The following is a 17,466-nucleotide window of genomic DNA, read 5'->3' on the forward strand; positions in this document are numbered from 1 at the left end:
GCCCTGCTACCTCTAATCCCCGAGGGTAGGGTTTTGCCCCCTCGCCCCACCTTTGAAGGGCAGGGCTGTGGCTTGCCTCATTCTCCAGAAGGCGGTATGCGCTTTCCCACCTTTACCTCTGAGTGTACAGCTGGGGACTCCCCATACTCCTAGAGGCAGGTTTGTGTGTTCTCAAGAGATGGGGGGAGGGAGAATAAGCAGAACCGATTCCTCCTCACTTGCCTCCTGCCCTCCACCCTCAAGGGCAGGACCGCATGACCCCCTTAGATCCCCCACTGGAAAGATGTGACTCCACTGGATCTCAAAGAGCAAGGCCCCTGTTTCCTACAACCCCGGAAGAAGGATCTGCATTTCCCTGGGCTCGCACCAGACACCCCACCCCCGCCCCGAGCACAGGTCGGTGGACTTGCTCAGACCTCAAGAGGCCAGTACCCAGTTCCCTCATCCTATATGCAAGGCGAGGTGGGACCCTTCCACTTCTACACATCTGCTTTTGCTCCAGATTGAAGGGCAGGGCGGCGCTTCTCGGAAAGTGAAACAGGCGGGGCGGAGCAGCGGGTGTCGGAGGGGAAGGAGGAAGTGCGTGCGGGCCCGAGACGACTCCACAGTGCGGAAGCTTGAGGGCGGCCCACCATGGCTGCAGGGGTCTCGGGCGCGGAGTCCGCGTCCCCCTCTCCTTCCATGTCCTCCTTGCCTCTGGCCGCGCTCAACGTGCGAGTGCGGCGCCGACTGTCGCTCTTCCTGAACGTGCGGGCGCAGGTGGCTGCCGACTGGACAGCGCTGGCAGAGGAGATGGGCTTCGAGTATTTGGAGATCCGGCGGCTGGAGAGACACGGCGACCCCACGGGGAGCCTGCTGGACGACTGGCAGGGACGTCCCGGCGCCTCGGTGGGTCGTCTGCTGGAGCTGCTCACCAAACTGGGCCGCGACGACGTGCTGCTGGAACTGGGGCCCAGCATCGGTGAGGACGCCCTCTTGCCGGCCCCCTGGGGTGGGGTGGGGGGGGTGAGGGAGCGGGCCTTTGCCGGTCTCAGCCAACAGTCTCCCTCGGCGAGGTCCGGTGAGGCCCTCGTTTCCTGGGGGGAAGAGTGGGGAGGAATTCTGCAGAGGGGGAACCGTGGGGTGCCAGTTCCCTCTTTCAATACCCAGGATGGGGGAGTCCAGAGGAAGGAGGTGGAGGCCCAGAGAGGCAGAGAACAGGAGAAATGGCTTAGGCAAAAGCTGTCACGTAGGGTGGGAGTCAGAATCCGGGCCCTCCTGGGCAGGGGTTTCGGAGGGGAGTTTGGGTTGCTCCAGGTACAGCAACAGAGAGGGTGAGGGGCTGAAAGCTGACAGTCTTGGAAACCTCAGGTCCCCTAGGAAATGAGCTGCTTCCTGCATAGGCGTGGGGACAGCTGCCCAAAGACAGGCACACCTTACTTGGTTGGAGCCTCTGCCAACATGCACATGACCACTGGGTCTCCTGAGCCCTTCTTGCATGCCCAGCACCCTGTTCACATCAGCCTTGGATTCTAGAAGAAGCAGACCCTGGGTTCTATTCTTAGGAGCCCTAGGAAGTAGGGGCCAGGGCAAAATAACAGAAATATACAAGTTGGACCTTGGTAGCTTCCTGTATGGTTGAAACACCATTGACCTCCCTTCAGGATGGTCAGAGCCAGATGGGAGCTGAGCTTCTGGGAGCCGCAAACCACGAGTGGCGAGTGGCGCCAGTGGACTGGAGAAGCGCTAGAGCACAGTGTGGCCAGGGAGGTGGGACAGGGGTTGGATCCTGACTGTGAGGAGAGGCACGGGGGTCCCCCTGGGAGCCTGCCACACTGTCTCTTCCCCACAGAGGAGGATTGCCAGAAGTATATTCTGAAGCAACAACAGGAGGAGTCTGAGAAGCCCTTGCAGGTGGCTGCTGTAGACAGCAGTGTCCCACGGACGGCAGAGATGGCGGGCATCACCACACTCGATGACCCCATGGGTAAGGGCCTAATACTGCTCCCCTGATCCAGAGGGGACAGGCGGGCCATAGGACATTGTGGTGTTTAGAGCATGAATGTTGAAAGTAGACAGGCTGTGGCACTTTGTGCAAGTCACTTCATCTCTCTGAGCCTGTTTCTTTATCTAAGAAAGGGGAATAATAATATGAAACATTCATGAAATCATGTGTGTGTCTCATGGTTAACCCAGGGCTTAGCCCAGGGCCGGGGGTGGTGGAGAGGTACTCATCTTTCCTATCCTGGGAAGAGCACTTTCTATGAGTAGAAATCTCAGCATTGATGTAGGGCCCAGGACCAGGGTCACCCCCAGCCTTCTGACAGACCTCTGACCATCCCCCCTGTGCTCTGCACCCAGGGCAAATGCCTGAGCGATTTGATGCCTTTATCTGCTACTGCTCCAGCGACATCCAGTTTGTACAGGAGATGATCCAGCAGCTGGAACAGACAAACTATCGGCTGAAGTTGTGTGTGTCCGACCGCGATGTCCTCCCTGGCACCTGTGTCTGGTCTATTGCCAGTGAGCTCATTGAGAAGAGGTTGGTTAGGTGGCTGGGGGCCGTGGGTAGGTGTACAAAGCCCAAGGATCCAGGTGCTAGGATTTTCCCAGCTAGGCCCTGTATAGCCTGGGCATAGTGGGCCCCTCCCAAGACCACCCCTTGGGAGTATGCCAAACTGGGTCACCACAGTGCCCACAGCCTGCCCACTCCTCCCTAGGTGCCGCCGGATGGTGGTGGTTGTCTCAGATGACTACCTGCAAAGCAAGGAATGTGACTTCCAGACTAAGTTTGCACTCAGCCTCTCTCCAGGTAAGATCAGTCCTGCCCTTGCCACAGAAGAGTGGGTGGGCGGGGCTTCAGGATGCCAACCTTTCCTCTCCAAGGACCATGTATGCAACACCAAGGAACTCCTGCAGGTCTCTGCATGCCTGCATGCCTTTTGTGTGTGCACATGAGTGGCTTTTGTGTGAGTGAATGTGTGCTAGGGATACTTACTTGGGGGAGTTCTGTTAACCCCTGGGCTGGGGACTGGTCCCACCCCACTATGGGATGAGGACCTGGTGCCAGCTCCGCACCCCTTGGCTTGCAGGTGCCCATCAGAAGCGACTGATCCCTGTCAAGTACAAGGCAATGAAGAAAGAGTTCCCCAGCATTCTGCGGTTCATCACTGTCTGTGACTACACCAACCCCTGTACCAAGTCCTGGTTCTGGACTCGCCTTGCCAAAGCCCTGTCCTTGCCCTAGACTGACTTGGGACCCTGGGTGTACGTGTGTCTGTCTGCCTGTACATGTACTTCTGCCCCTGCCTCCATCTGTGGTTGTAGGGGGATCCTGTGCTCCACTTGCCTCTCCATTCCTTGAGATGCCAGTTCCACAAGCACATCTGCAGCCACTGTACATTCCTGGACATCATGTCTCATGTCCTGCATGGAATCAATGGCTGCAAGTGCAGGTACCAGCTGGGACTAAGAGGAGGACCAAAGGAGCCGTCTCTGACCCATCCACACATCCCAGACCTCAGCTTCTGCACCTGAGAACTGAGTAGGATGGGGAGAACAGGCAGTAGCTATGTTCAGATCACTGGGAAATGGTGAAGCATTGTTTGGGGTCTCCTGGGGGAGGCAGATCTTGGCTGAGAGAGAGCTGGCTGCCAGGGCCATAGGCTGGTACTGCTTGACCACAGCGCTGCTTCCACAATGGTGCCTACTTGTTGCCCATCTCACAACCCACTTCCTCCTGCCCTATGGGGTAAATACTGGCCCAGCACAGGGTGATCTCAACCTGAACCTGATTCCTCTGTGAGTTCACCTTTATCTGTCTCTTGGACCACTCCCAGCTTCCCACCTGAGCAGCTCCCACCTGAGCAGCTTTTCACTTCAACCCATCGAGGTGCCTGTGGCCACACTCTCAGCTCTGCCTGGCATGGGATGGGGTGTGTCAAGTTGGTTCTGAGGCTGGGTCAACATGGTGGGGTAAGCAAGAAATCTTCCTCCCTGGGCCACCCATGGAGAGGTTTCCCATCAACCTTTTGTACCTTGATTGCCTTACAAAGTTGCTTGCTGGGACCAGTTTACAGACAGTGATCCCATAAGAGCCTCCTGACCCAAAGCTTGTGGGCACACACACACACACGAACATCTATATACATGCACATGCGCACACATTTCCCTGGGTACAGCTCCCAGGTATGGCTGGGTGAGCAAGTCCAGCCACTGAGGGGGTCTAACCATGGATAAAGATAGGACGCTTTTGTATTTTCTGTTTTCCGCCCACTTTGTTGAAACCAGTCTCTAGAAAGAACCCAATATGCCAGCATTTATGCCTTCAGCAAAGCACTGAGCAAGGGAGTTGCTGGCATTCACACAGTGAGTCAAAGGCAAACAGCTGCTTTTCCCTCCTCTCTGGGAGATTTGTACATTAGTTAACCTGAAGCTCTCCTTGGGGGAGAAAATATGGTCTCAGGTCTCTGACACAGAGCAGATCTCAGGACCCTAAATCTAATTTTAAAATGTGTCTTCTCTGTTCCGTCTCCAGCAGGGCTGGCGCAAGGTACCTTTCCTCGGGGTCTGGGGAGGGACTGAAGGTCCCTCTGCATGATCCCGATGAAGCAGTTAACCACCATGCACTATACCCACTTTGTAGTGGGGAATATTGTAAAACGATTTCGAGAAAGTATCTCACACCTATTTCGTATGCCTTGTGAAAATTTCAAAGAGCCAAGAAATGACATAGGCATTTCTCCTACATCCTGGGTTTACAATAAAGAGTCTTCTATTTTGGGAACAGCAGGTTTCATTTGTGCCTGGAGGGAGTTTGGAAGCAGTAACCTAAGATAAGGCTGTCCTGGGTAAGAGAAACTGACCCATTAGGTAGTTCTGTGGGTTCGGCGGGGTCTTCCTGAAGGCTGGGCCCTACCTCCCAGGTCCCAGACACCCCCCAGGCTGCAGGCAGAACCAGGAATAGCAGCCTTAGCTCCAGAGGCTGGGGAGACTGCTTGACTCTGCCAAGTTGGTCCGCCCGGGATTCTGCCATGCTAATGGGTCCTGGCCCAGCCGGCAGGCAGGCAGGAGCTGTTCTTCGAGGCCCCAAGGGGAGTCGGTGAGCCCCCATTCCAGTTAAAGATCTCCATGGAGAAGCTCAGTTTTTATTGGTAACGGGTATGTCATCCTTGGCATATCTATATTAATCCTAAGGGTGTTGGTCTATCTCAATAGAATATCTCGTGTTCACTGTTCAATCAAGAATATTTGGTTGGAAACTATAAAGGAAAAAAAAACATCCGTAACCCTAATCCCGGAGGTACTCTAGTGACCTTTGAGAGTGCTCAGACATCAGCCACCATAGCTTTTCTCTTGGTCTGTTGCCATGTCCTGGCTCCTGAGTCTCCTGGATGCTGCAGGCTCCCCAGCCTTATCGCTGGGCCCTCAGGGACTCCTAGAAAAGCCCCAAGTGTTCAGAGCAGCTTGGGGCAAGAAGGACCGCCCTTTCCAGTGTCCCCTAGGGGACAGGGCCACCCCTAGGATCTTCCTTGTGACACCCATGGTTAGGAGGACAGTCTGAATCCGCTCTTGGACTTGGGTGCGTGGGTGGAGGAATCCTCTGAGCAACACCAGTGCATCATGGGAAAAGCCTCTGTTCTCTCAGGCCAAGCTGGTGATTCCAGTGTGCTCACCACGCCCCCATCTGATCCTCACACCCCTTCCTCCAGTGCCCACCACCCAAGTGGGTTCCCAGATACCCAGAAACTTCCTCTTATTTGTTTTTGGTTTAGTCCTCTAGGACCTTTCTTTGATAGAGAAACCCTCATTTTTTTCTTTCAGTAGGGAAAATTCACTGCTGAAATCAAAGGCAGAAGCAAGAAAATTTGGAGGGCAGCAGCAAAGTTAAATGCCAGACCACAAGCCAACATGACCATGGGCCTGGATTCTGCCACCAGAACACAGTGGGAAAGAGACAGGGAGAGGGGCTTCCTCCAGACCAGACAGTACCAATGTAGTAACACAGTGCATCTTTGTTGAATCCTGGTTCAAACAGACCAGTCATAAAAAGACATTTTGGAGTCCTGTATCTGATCAAAGGGTAGCCCCCAGAATATAGAGAGAACGACATATAACTCAAAAGTAAACAACCCACTTAAAAATGGGCAAGAGACCAGGAGACATTTCTCCAAAGAAGATATACAAACGACTACATGTGAAAAGATGCTGGACATCACTAATCATTAAGGAGTTGTGTCAAAGGAGGCCCGCTAAAACAGAAGATTTAAATAAGATCCAGAGTCTCGTAACACAGTACTCAAGTGTCCAGGACTGAAAAATCACTCTCCATACCCAGGACCAGGATAATCTCAATGCCAGTGGGAAGAGACAGCCAAGAGATACTAATACTGAGCTGACACAGACACAGAAATTATCTGACAAGGCTTTTAAAGCAGCCTGTGTAAAAATGCTTCCGTGAGCAATTACAGACATCCTTGAAACAAATGATAAAGAGTCTCAGCAGAGAAATACAAGAGATAAAGAAATAAATTGGAATTTTAGAACTAAAAAAAAAACCATCTGAAATAAAAAGCTCACTGGACAGAGAGGACAAGAGAAAAGAATCAGTGAACTTGAAGACTGAATAATATAAGCCACCCAACCCAAACAACAGAGAGAGAACGAACTGAAAAAAAAAAAGGAACGGAGTCTCAGGCATATGTGGGACTATTAAAAAATCTAATATTTGTGTCCCTGGAGCACTAAAAGGAGACAAGAAAGAAGGTGGAGCTTAAAAAGTATTCGTATAAATAAGACTGAAAATTTTCCAACAATGGCAAAGATATAAATGCACAGACTCAAGAATCTCATCAAATCCAAAATAGGGTAGCTCAAAGAAATCCATGTGAGGGTGCATCAGAGTCAAACTTCTGAAAACTGAAAATAAAGACAAAAATCTTGTAAGCAGCCAAAGAGCAATGACACCTTCCCTGTAATGGAAAAAAGCAATTGCAGTGATATCCAGTATCTCATCAGAAGCCACGGAGAAGCCCTGACTGGTGTAGCTCAGTGGATTGAGTGCGGGCCTGCGAACCAGACAATCGCGGTTCGATTCCCAGTCAGGGCACATGCCTGGGTTGCAGGCCGGTTCCCTGCAGGCCAGTTCCCAGCAGGGGATGCACGAAGGCAACCATACATTGATGTTTCTCTCCCTCTCTCCTTCCCTTCCCCTCTAAAGATAAGTAAATAAAATCTTTAAAAAAAAAAAAAAAGAAGCCACGGAGATCAGAAGGAAATGGCACAACATTTTTAAAGTGCTCGGAGCAAAAAAAAATTGTTTACTCAGATATCCTATACCCAGTGAAAAGTGGGAAGAAGAAATTAGGACATTCTCAGAAAAATTTACGAGAATTTATCCACAGCAGACCTACCCTTAAATAGCTAAAGGAAGTTTTGAAACAGAACATAAGTGCTTTAAAAAGAATCTCACAACATCAAGAAGGAAGAACAAGAGAGTAAAAATAAGTTAATACAACATGTTTCGCTTCTCCTCTTGCGTTTTCTAAATTATATCTGTTGATTCTAGCAAAAGACCAGTGGCTGTGTGCGGGATAGATTCGGGAAGTTGATAACCACTGTGGTAATTTCTGCTTCCAGCAGCTGCACGAAGGAAAAGGAGAAATGGGGCTGCTCCCTGGGGGGAGGGACTCTGTCTGTGGCCCCTGCAATTTCCTCTTTCCTCAAAAGATCAAAGCCCACAAGGTCCAGTTCCGTGTCCCCTGTCCTGCCCCCCGTGCATTGTCTGATGTTCTCAGTTTACGGAAGGAAAGTATTTAAGACAGTTATAAATGGGGGAGAGTAAAGAGACTTCAAGGGAAGAGAGGTTTCTACCCCTTACTCAAACTTGGTAATGCCACGACAAGTAGAACTAGGTAAGTCAGATACAATGTTCTACCCAGGGCACTACTACATACCTGTACATAGCAATGCTCTGCAAACATTATAAGTAAATCAAAGTGAAATTGTATTTGAAATTACCAAAATGATAGACTTGGAGAACAGACTAGTGAGTCTCAGGCATTAGGGACGGTTGGGGGGTGCAGGGAGTGGGTGCATTGCCAAGAGGTCTGCATCTCGATTGGAGTGGTGGTTAGATCTACGCAGGTGATGAAAATGGCGGAAACTGCACAGACGCATTGTACCAACGTCAAGTCCCCAGTTTTGATACTGTAGTTCCAGAGGATGTGTGCACTGGGGGAAATTGTGTGAAAGTTCCAGGAACTTCTCTGCCCTATCCTTGCAATTTCCTTGAATAATTATCTCAAGAATATGTTTTTAGAGAATGTAACATAAAAATGAAGTTACAACGAAAGCCCATGGATGCTTATGCCATGGATAAAGCTTAATTTTCCCACTTACCCCTCGCCCCAGTTTTACTGAGACACAATTGACATACAGCACTGTGTAAGTTCAAGGTGTAGAGCATAATGATTTTACTTACATATGTTGTGAAATGGTTATCACTAGTTAATATCCGCCATCTCACACAGATAGAAAAAAAGAGAGAGAGAAGAAGAAAATTGTTTTCTAGCTGATGAGAACTCTTAGGTTCTGCTCTCGTAACAACTTTCAGATGTTCCTGACAGCAAGGTTAGCTGTAGTCCTCAGGTTGCACATCAGAGCCCCGGTACTTACTCATCTTATACTGGAAATTTGTACCTTCTCACCACCTTCATTCAATCCCTCCGCTTCCCACCCACATCTCTCTTTCTATGAGTTTGTTTTTTGTTTGTTCAGATTCCACGTATGAGTGAGATCACACAGTATTTGTCATCGTCTGACTTAGCTCACCTAGCGTAGTGCCTTCAAGTTCGATACATGTTGTCACAATGGGCAGGATTGCATTTTTTAGTAGCTGGATAATATTCCATTGTAGATACACCTGGCTCTGTGTCTGTGTGAATTCCTCATCTTTGGAGTCAACCAACCACAGATCAAAAATATATTTTTTTAAAAAGTTACGTTGTTGCTGACATGTACTATATAGACAGGCCTATAATAGTTGTGTCAGGACTGAACACAGTACTGTGGGACTTTCTTCTCGTCATTGTTCCCAAACAATACAGTATAAACAACAATGTGCGTAGGCGCATACATTGCATTAACTGTCATAATGATCTAGAGATGATTTAAAGTGTACGAGAGGATGCGTGTAGGTTATGAGCAAGTGCTGTGCTAGTTCACATGCAGGACTTGAGCATCTGCGGATTTGGGTACTGGGGCTTGTGTGTGTGTGTGTGTGTGTGTGTGTCCTGGAACTAATCCCCTGCGGATATGGAGCGATGACTCTATATATTACAACTTCTTTATCTACACATCTACTGTCAAATACTTAGGTCGTTCCCATGTTTTGGCTCTTGTATAAATAATGTTGCTGTGAATGTGGAGGTGTGGCTATGTCTTTAACACAGTGTTTTCATTTCCTTCAGATACACACCCAGAAGTAAAACTGCTGGACTGTGTGGCAGTTCCATTTTTTAATTTCTTGAGGAGCCTCCAGCCAGTTTTCCATCGTGGCGGCACCAATTTACAATCCCTCTAACCGTGAACAAGTTTTCCCTATTTTTCCCATCCTGGCCAGAATTTATCTACCACCTTGTTGGGTTTTTTTACAGAATAATTTTTATTTTAAAAGTGATCCCTGATAGCATATTTATGCAAATATAAAAGTTGGTTTTCAACCAGTGCTTCATTTTCTGCTAGGAAAATAAATCAAATTATGATTTCTGAGGGCCAGTGCTCTGTTGGTCCAGGTCAAAAGCAGAATGTCAATGTACACTAAGCAGGGCTCTGTCCTCAAGAAGCTCAAAGCCCGGTTGGGAAATAAAGGAACGAACGCAGGAAAACTCCAATAACTCAGGAACTGGAGAGCATAGCCCCCCACAGCAGACGTGCTGGCTTGCACCAAAGGCAGTGTGCCCCACAAGCCCTGAAGACAGGCCTCTGTGACACCCTGAGTAGGCCTCTGAGGGCAGACAACCTTGGGGTCAGCTTTGAAATGTGGCAGGATCGGTGCAGCAGAGACTAGAAGGCAAAGAACGAGACTCAAAGAACTAAGTAAGGGGATAACTTGGACAGATGGGGAAGTGGCGGGCACACCTGAGGGCTGGTAGACTGGGAAGATGAGACCCTCCCGGTGCAGCAGGGAGCCCCTGGAATGCAGACTGCCAGCGGATCCATGCGTCTGGGCACGAAAGGACTGGTAAAACCAGACTCTGCGGAAGATTAGTGTAGTGATTATGTGCAGATAGATTTGGGAAGTTGATAAGCACCGTGGTAACTTCTGCTTCAGGTGACTGCATCAATAACAATGAGAAAAGAAATGGCTGCCACCTGGGAGGAGGGACTCTGGGGTGCCGAAATTTCTGGCCGCCTCAGATCCACCCTCACCAGGCCTAAGGCAGGGCCCCCCTCCTAAGTGCTCACGTATCAGTTCAAACCTGAAATTACCTAACCCTGACTGAGATCATGAGGTACTGAAGGTGGGCCAAGTCCAAGAACCCATGAGGTAAGTATTATGTGGTCTTCATTATATTAGGCTCTTCCGACTGAGTAAAAATGTGTTTTAAGAATACCAGCTTCATCCACTTTGAGTTACCTCCTTCCAGAGCTGCACTGTGCAACAGAAATATACGAGCCGCGCACGTATTTCTCAATTTTTAGTAGCTGTGTTGACAAAGTAAGAACAGATGAAATTAATTTTCATATACAGAGTCTGGCACACATAACACCCCCTTTTAATTACAAAATCTTTTATGACAATGTCATAAGCACATCATTCTGTAATGTAACAATATCACGCTCAAGCACACCATATGACATTTTAGGTGAAATGTTCGAATCAAAACAATAAACTATTACACTAATATTATTACCCTACCAACCATACTCAAGCAGGTGTTGCTTCTGCAGGACCCTGTATTTTATTTAACCTCAGCTATCTAAAGTATAATTTCAGCATGTGCTCTATATAAAAACTATTGATGAGATTTTAATTTTTTATATTGTCTTCAAAAGTGAGAGTGTGTTTTATACTTACAGCACATCTGGATTTAGACTAGTCACATTTCAAATGGTCAATAGCCACATGTGGCTAGTGGCTCCCACGTGGGGCTGTGAATATCAGAACCTTTCTACTGGAAGCGCGGTGCCTGGGCCAATAGGGTTCGTAACACCTGCTAGAAACAAGGACTCTCAGGCCTCACTGCAGACCTAATTCATCAGATTCTGCACTTTAATAGGACTCCCAGGTGACTCATAGGTGCAGAAAGGTTGAAAAGCTCTGCCCCATGCAGTTGGGAAGAGAGATATCGCATACAGGTATAACTTGGAGCTATGGTGGCTTCTGTTCCAGGCAACCGCAATAAAGTTGAGTATTGCGATAAAGCAAGTCGTAATCGTTTTGCTGGTGGAGGGTCTTGCCTTCAATTTGTAAAAAACTCAACATCTGCGAAGCACAATAAAGAGAAGTGCAATAGAATGAGGTATGCCAGTGTGTGGGGTTTTGCTTACTCAACATCAACATTTCTCCACCTCATCCAGGCTGCGACCCGGTCCCCAGCCCCTGCTGCAGACAGACCTAAACAAGAAGCACCGCCCCTTGAGGCTGAGCACTATGATTGGCTCAGGCATGTCATGTGACCCAATCGGTGTCAAGGAGACCTATGGGTAGATTCCCTCGCACTTGAATGAAAAAAAGCTGTTCAACTTCAGTACCCACTTTGGAGCATTAGGGGAGAGCCTGCCTATATGTAAAACCTGTGAATGGAGGAAAAACCAGATACCACTCACCTCATCAGAGCCCCTGCTGCAAGCTTTACAGCTTGATTTTTCAAACATGTGAGCCAGTAAGTCTCCCTTTGTTTAACCAGTTTGGGTGGTGTGCTAGTGAACTACCCGACTCCTCTTGCAACCAAGGCCACTACCTGACATTCTACCTACGTTCTCAAGGAGACCAGAGTAGATGAGTCAGTGGAGAAGAAGAAAGCACAGACTTCTTTTACAGGTGAGAATACACATGAACCAGCCATCAGTGGTTAACCGTTGCCCACAGCCCACTCTGGAGGCACTCTGAGAGTCAGTAGTAAAGGAAGAGTTCCCAGTAGGCAGTACTCTGCTGCGCTATCAGAGGTACAGACCTAACTTGACTGGTGGGCAGTGGCTAATAGGAAGGCCAGCTGGTCAGGAATTTGGAAATGAAAGGGTTAGAAATTGGCGACAAGGAGTTCCAGGGAGAAGATGGGCTTCTTGCAATACACAGAGTGTAAAGATATTCATGTCCCACCTAAAGCTTATCCAAGGGCATCTATTGTAGATGAGACTCTCAACAATCAGGAGACAAGACGACCCAGCCTGTGGACATCAGGTCGTCTCTTCCTCAGGTCCTCGGCTGCTGGGTCAATAGACCCATTGACGAAGCGGCCGTGATGACAGGACAGGAGACTGCGTGTGGCCTCGACAACGTAGAGTTGCCCCCACCAAGCCGACAAGGCCTCTGCCACCATTTTCTTTGTGGGAGGGGTTCTACTACAAAATCAAAAATTTTCAAAGCTAGAGATCAATGCAGGCTATTTCTGCTTAAAGAAGCTTTGATGATTTGTGTATTTCAAGGAATTTGTCCGTTTCATCTAAGTTGTTAAATTTGTTGGCATTTAGTTGTTCATAATAGTCCCATATTCTCCTTTCGATATCTGTAAAAACTGAAGTGATGTTACCGCTCTCACTCCCGACATTGGTAATTTATTCCTGATCAGTCTGACTAGAGGTTTAACAACCGTATAGATTTCTCTCATAGAATCAGTTTTGGGTTTCACTGAGTTTCTCCATTGATTTTTGTTTAGTATTTCACTGATTTCCACTCTGGTCATTATTCCTGCTTTTCTTCCGTTTACTTGGAGTTCAGATTACTTTTTTTCTATCTCTGAAGATGAAAGCCAAGGTCATTGACTTGCGGCTGTTCTATGGTGTAGCACAGGCATTGAGGGCCTCACGTTCCCTGAGTGCTGCTGCTGTCGAGTGCCCACCTCTTTGATTCGGAAGCCGTGTTGAGCTCTGAAATGGCACCATTTCAAGGGGGACCAGCCAGACGCCTTTGCACATGTTGGGGAGAGTTACCTGCCTTTACAGGAGCTGACACACATTGTGGGGCTGGATTCCTCCATCGCTGCACCAGCCTGCGGTACCTCTGCCAGCGCCACCAGTTTCCGGATCTGCAAACTGGCTCACCCGCTGCTGCCATCTCCCACGTGACCCCGCTTCCAGCTAAGCACCATCTTTTATGGCAAACAAAGTGTGACAGTGGCCTCACAGTCTTAAAATTCCTGGCCTTACCACATACCCTGCCATCCAGAGAGAGCTAGTTCGGTAGAACAGAGGATTGGCCTGTTTAAAGTCTCAGTTTATAAGCCTTACATCAGCAACAAGTATAGGGTGCCATCTCCCCTGTAACCAGAATGCCCAGCTTGGGGAAATAAGAGGTAAAGGAGGGGTTGACCCTCTTGCTTCACCAAATGAACTACAAAGAATTTTTTTTTTTTTAATTTTTAGAGAGAGGGAAGGGGATGGAGAAAGAGAAGGAGAGAACCATTGATGTGGGAAAGTGACATCCATCGTGTGCTCCTAGACCAGGGCCGAACCCGAAACCCAGGCATGTGCCCTGGTCAGGAGTCTAACTAGGGACCTTTCACTTTGAGGGACAGCGCCCAACCAGCTGAGCCACACGGGTCAGAGCTACAAATAATTTTTGGTGCTTCCCGTTTCTGCCACCCTAGGCTCAGTGGGTTTGGAAGTCTTAGTGCCAAAGGAACGGTTCCATTAACTTGAGAGTGGGAACTGCCTCCCAACTGATACCAGACTTGTGGGAAAGACTGTCCCCAGAACCTAGCTTCCCTATCTTCCTTTTTAAAAAAGACTTTATTTATTTACTTTCTGAGAGAGAGGAAGGGAGGGAGAAAGAGAGGGAGAGAAACATGTACACCCCCAACTGGGGACCTGCCCCGCACACCAGACATGTGCCCTGGCTGGGAATTGAACCGGCAACCTTCCGGTTCACAGGCCAGCACTCAATCCACTGAGCCACACCAGCCAGGGCTCCCTATCTTTCTTTAGGAATAATTTTCCTGCTGAAGACCACGAAGTCCTCTGCCATGGATCAGCACAGCAGGGTCCAGGGATTTCCGAAAGGTGGGTAAGGCATTGGCAATGAATAACAGATGACAACACGCCTCAAAGGACAGTGAAGCTCTGTTCTGTTTATTGCAAGTACAAGCAGGTTTTTATATTTTCATTTTAGTGATTAACATTTGCAGTATAGCATGATCAGTTAAGCAGAAAAAATCAATACAAAGGTAACCAGGAAAAATATGAAAGTTCCCATAGATTCAGTTATAATAAACAAAGATTATTTTGACCAGGAGAGCCATAAATCAGACAGTTAGAAGTAGCTGTATGTACAGAATTTGAATGTCTTATTGTATATTAAACTTTCTCAGAATTTGTCATGGGGCAAAAGGATACGCTAGATTGAGTAGAGGTAATAGGTGATTTATTATAAGGCCTTTGTGATGTCTAACTTAGCTATCTATCCTTTTCTGTCTAAAATGTTTGTGTACTATAAACTCTGACTCTTTAGTAACGGTTTCTACATGTTTAGTTTGTAATAACTAGCCAGCTTTTGCTATTTCTTTGCCTGTCTAATTGATATATATTCTTATTCAAGATAAAGGAGGGACTATTACTCTAACAACGTTTAGACATACAGGGGCTATTTCATTAGAGGGGATTTTTCTATCCTTTCAGGCAGTTCCATGGGGAATACTGATGTTTTCCCCTGAACTGTCCCTTCCTCTTGGGTGATTTTCACAGGAATAAGTAAGTACAGTACAATGTCTATATTCAGTAGCAAGAGTAAAATAATTAAAATAAAATAGCCAATTGTTAACCCATTTTGGATGCCACATTCTCCTCCGGGGAGACGAATTCCTTGAACTCAAATCCTCCATGCCCGGACCTTGTCAGACAACATGGTTGGACGAGGACGTGGCAGTCCTGTGTGGCTAGGGTTAGTAGACTAGATGATTGGGAGCTAGAAGCTGCATTACAGAGGTAGTAGACAGGATGGGAAAGGCCTGGGACCTTGAGACTATGGGGTTGAAGTATCCACACAGGCCTTCTTGTTCTGACTTTTATGTCAGAGAGGAACATAGTTCTATTTTGGCTATTGTTATAGAAGGAAAGCTAGTATCCTCTTAATGGGTTTTCTGAAACTAGCAACAAAGGGGTCCTAACAAAATGGGTCTGTGGCAAGTCCCCTGAAAAGCACATTCGACCACAGTCCCACTGTGTCCAGCAAGGTCTCCACTTCACTGTGTTGTGAGTCCTGCCCACTTTGCTGTTGAACATTGGGCCCACGGTCTGCCTTGGGCCACTACTAGCCCGGACACAAAGGGCTCTGTTTCCACTCCACTGCTGGCTGTCAGGGTGTATGTGGCTTCACTAAAGGGCTGGCTGTATCTGGACATGTTATATGCCTGCCCTATAGTCTAAAGCACAAGAAAAGTTAGAATGGGGATTCACACTTACCCTGTAACTCAGAGGTGCAAAGACAATGTAGCTTGATTTCTGTAATCTCATCTCTCCCACGAGCCCCCGCCCTGGTGAGTGGGAAGGGGAAATTTAGGGTTGCCTGTACACAATATACACAGCATCTTTGGGTGTAACTTGGTCTCTCCCAAGTAAATGCTGTGTCTCAGGTCTCTTCTCCTTCCCCTCTGATCTTGCCATATGGTGTCTGGGAGTCAGGCACCCAGGACAGGAGATGCTCATGTGTGACCTTGTGGTAGAAGGTCCTTGTGCTGTCCTCTGCTTCTGCCATAAAATGCCTGGCCTCATTCTTGAGGTCCTCTAATCCCCTGCTGCGACGCAGCGCTTTCATTTGGCCTTTGGCGTGTGACGCCAGCACCCGGAGCCAAAGCCTATGGTCCCAACCATTTTCCACAAAGTCCTGCCTTTGCAGCCTTTTCAGCCCAGCTCTCTGTACGAGTTGTCACGATACCTCCTCATGAGGGGCATACAGAAGCCTCTGTGCTCCCGTGAGGGACTGGACGTGGTGCCCTGGTGTTCACAGGCCTCGACTCTGCTCTCTGTCATTTCTACATTATTGTTCCTACAGTATGTCGGACATGATGCAAGGCCAAGTGCGACTTTCAGCCTCCCCCAAGCCATACCTGGGAAGGCGGTCCATAAGCTTCTGATGTTCTTTTGTTCTTCATAGTTTCCATATTTTCTTGGATATTCTATAGCTTCTCCCAGTCAAGATTTGGATGAGTTGGGGAAGATGTGTGGGGGTGACTTTTCTCACAAGTCCCCCTGTGTGCCATGGATGAGAGTAAATATGACTGAGACATGATGTGATCTGCTTAGGGAGGAGAAGTGGCCATTTTCCCAGAGGAAAAAGGCCAGCTGCGGCCAGTTTCTCCAAGGAGAAAAAGGCCTTGAGCCCCCTCCTCCAGGGCCTTTTATTGGGTTGTAATACACAGGAATACAGGGCGGCAAGGATCAAATAGTAGATAACATTTCAAAGAAATCTGAGGGCTTACTATGAGTCAGTCTGTCAGGAACAGAGTTTTAGGGTTTCCTGCTGGAAGCCTTATCATATGAATGAAAGCACTCAGCAGAGCAGGTTTCACAGGTTTATCAGGAAGTCTTTGTGATGCCAGATTTTTCCCCAGAACACGCTCTAGCAAGGCAAGGAGCTGCACCTCTCCCCAACAGGTATTCAGGCTTAAGGGGATTAGAGCCAGGAAGCGCTTCTCCCAGAGGACATGGGGACTCAGGCTATGTCAAAGTGTGGGGGGGGGGCAGAGTCCATTGCTCCCTCTTTGTTGCAGCCCCCCCAGTCCTTCTGTTACCGAACAGAGGTCCGAGGGAGGGGCGATATTTGGCCTACCTAGGGATGCCAAAAACTGCTACAGAACAGAGGTCCCTCCCAAGGACAGAATACTAATATCTACTGGGCATTTCTGTCTGCTCCCAATTGGAAAGACATGTCTCAATGCCAGAGATTTGTGAAAAGGAAACAAAATGTTTATTTAATGTTATTCAGGCCTAATGCCTCCACTAAAATATCAAAGTCCTTTAGGGTAGACACCTACACCCACACAGCACTCCCTTCTCCCACTGTCCCAACTCCGGGTACCGTAAATCAGGAAAAGAGCACACGTCTGTGTTTCAGACCCCTGGTATCGTCAGCTGTGTCAGGCAGGATCTCTAGTTAATCCAAAGTACTGTGCTACCCTCTCATGGTCCTTTGTACCCAGTTCCAGTCAAAGTCTCTCCTGCTTTCCAGGCCACGTGGCCAAAGGGGGCACCCCAAAGGTGCGTGGGCCTCTTCTACCAAAGCTGCAGGGGTTCTCACTCCACCAAAAGCATGTGGCTTTCTTCTTCACC

The 17,466-nt window shown here is 48.3% G+C and overlaps 1 protein-coding gene across 3 annotated transcripts; it reads left to right on the forward strand.

Annotated features, from left to right (window-relative positions):
- Nucleotides 1-293: 293 nt before the first annotated feature.
- MYD88 (MYD88 innate immune signal transduction adaptor) lies at nt 294-4,765 on the forward strand. 3 transcript variants are annotated; one of them, XM_037148222.2, is made up of 5 exons: nt 294-961; nt 1,832-1,966; nt 2,341-2,502; nt 2,700-2,791; nt 3,072-3,092. In XM_037148222.2, the coding sequence occupies exons 1-5, from the start codon at nt 634-636 to the stop codon at nt 3,090-3,092; spliced, it is 738 nt and encodes a 245-aa protein (XP_037004117.2). In that variant the 5' UTR covers nt 294-633. The 3 variants fall into 3 exon arrangements, with proteins under 3 accessions (XP_037004117.2, XP_037004118.2, XP_037004116.2); XM_037148223.2 differs by having other exon boundaries at nt 300-961; nt 2,341-2,530; nt 2,749-2,791; XM_037148221.2 differs by having other exon boundaries at nt 372-961; nt 2,341-2,521; nt 3,072-4,765.
- Nucleotides 4,766-17,466: the final 12,701 nt, after the last annotated feature.

The sequence above is a fragment of the Artibeus jamaicensis genome, unplaced genomic scaffold (assembly GCF_021234435.1).
Source record: "Artibeus jamaicensis isolate MK-2021 breed Jamaican fruit bat unplaced genomic scaffold, CSHL_Jam_final contig_519, whole genome shotgun sequence".
Classification (NCBI taxonomy): Eukaryota; Metazoa; Chordata; class Mammalia; order Chiroptera; family Phyllostomidae; genus Artibeus; species Artibeus jamaicensis.

What these genes read in the sequence shown, in the direction of transcription:
- MYD88 (XM_037148221.2), top strand. Translation starts at nt 634, where the DNA reads ATGGCTGCAGGGGTCTCGGGCGCGGAGTCCGCGTCCCCCTCTCCTTCC. An exon ending in GGAACTGGGGCCCAGCATCG is followed by an intron (nt 962 to 1,831) that starts GTGAGGACGCCC and finishes TCTTCCCCACAG; the next exon opens with AGGAGGATTGCCAGAAGTAT. An exon ending in AGTGAGCTCATTGAGAAGAG is followed by an intron (nt 2,522 to 2,699) that starts GTTGGTTAGGTG and finishes ACTCCTCCCTAG; the next exon opens with GTGCCGCCGGATGGTGGTGG.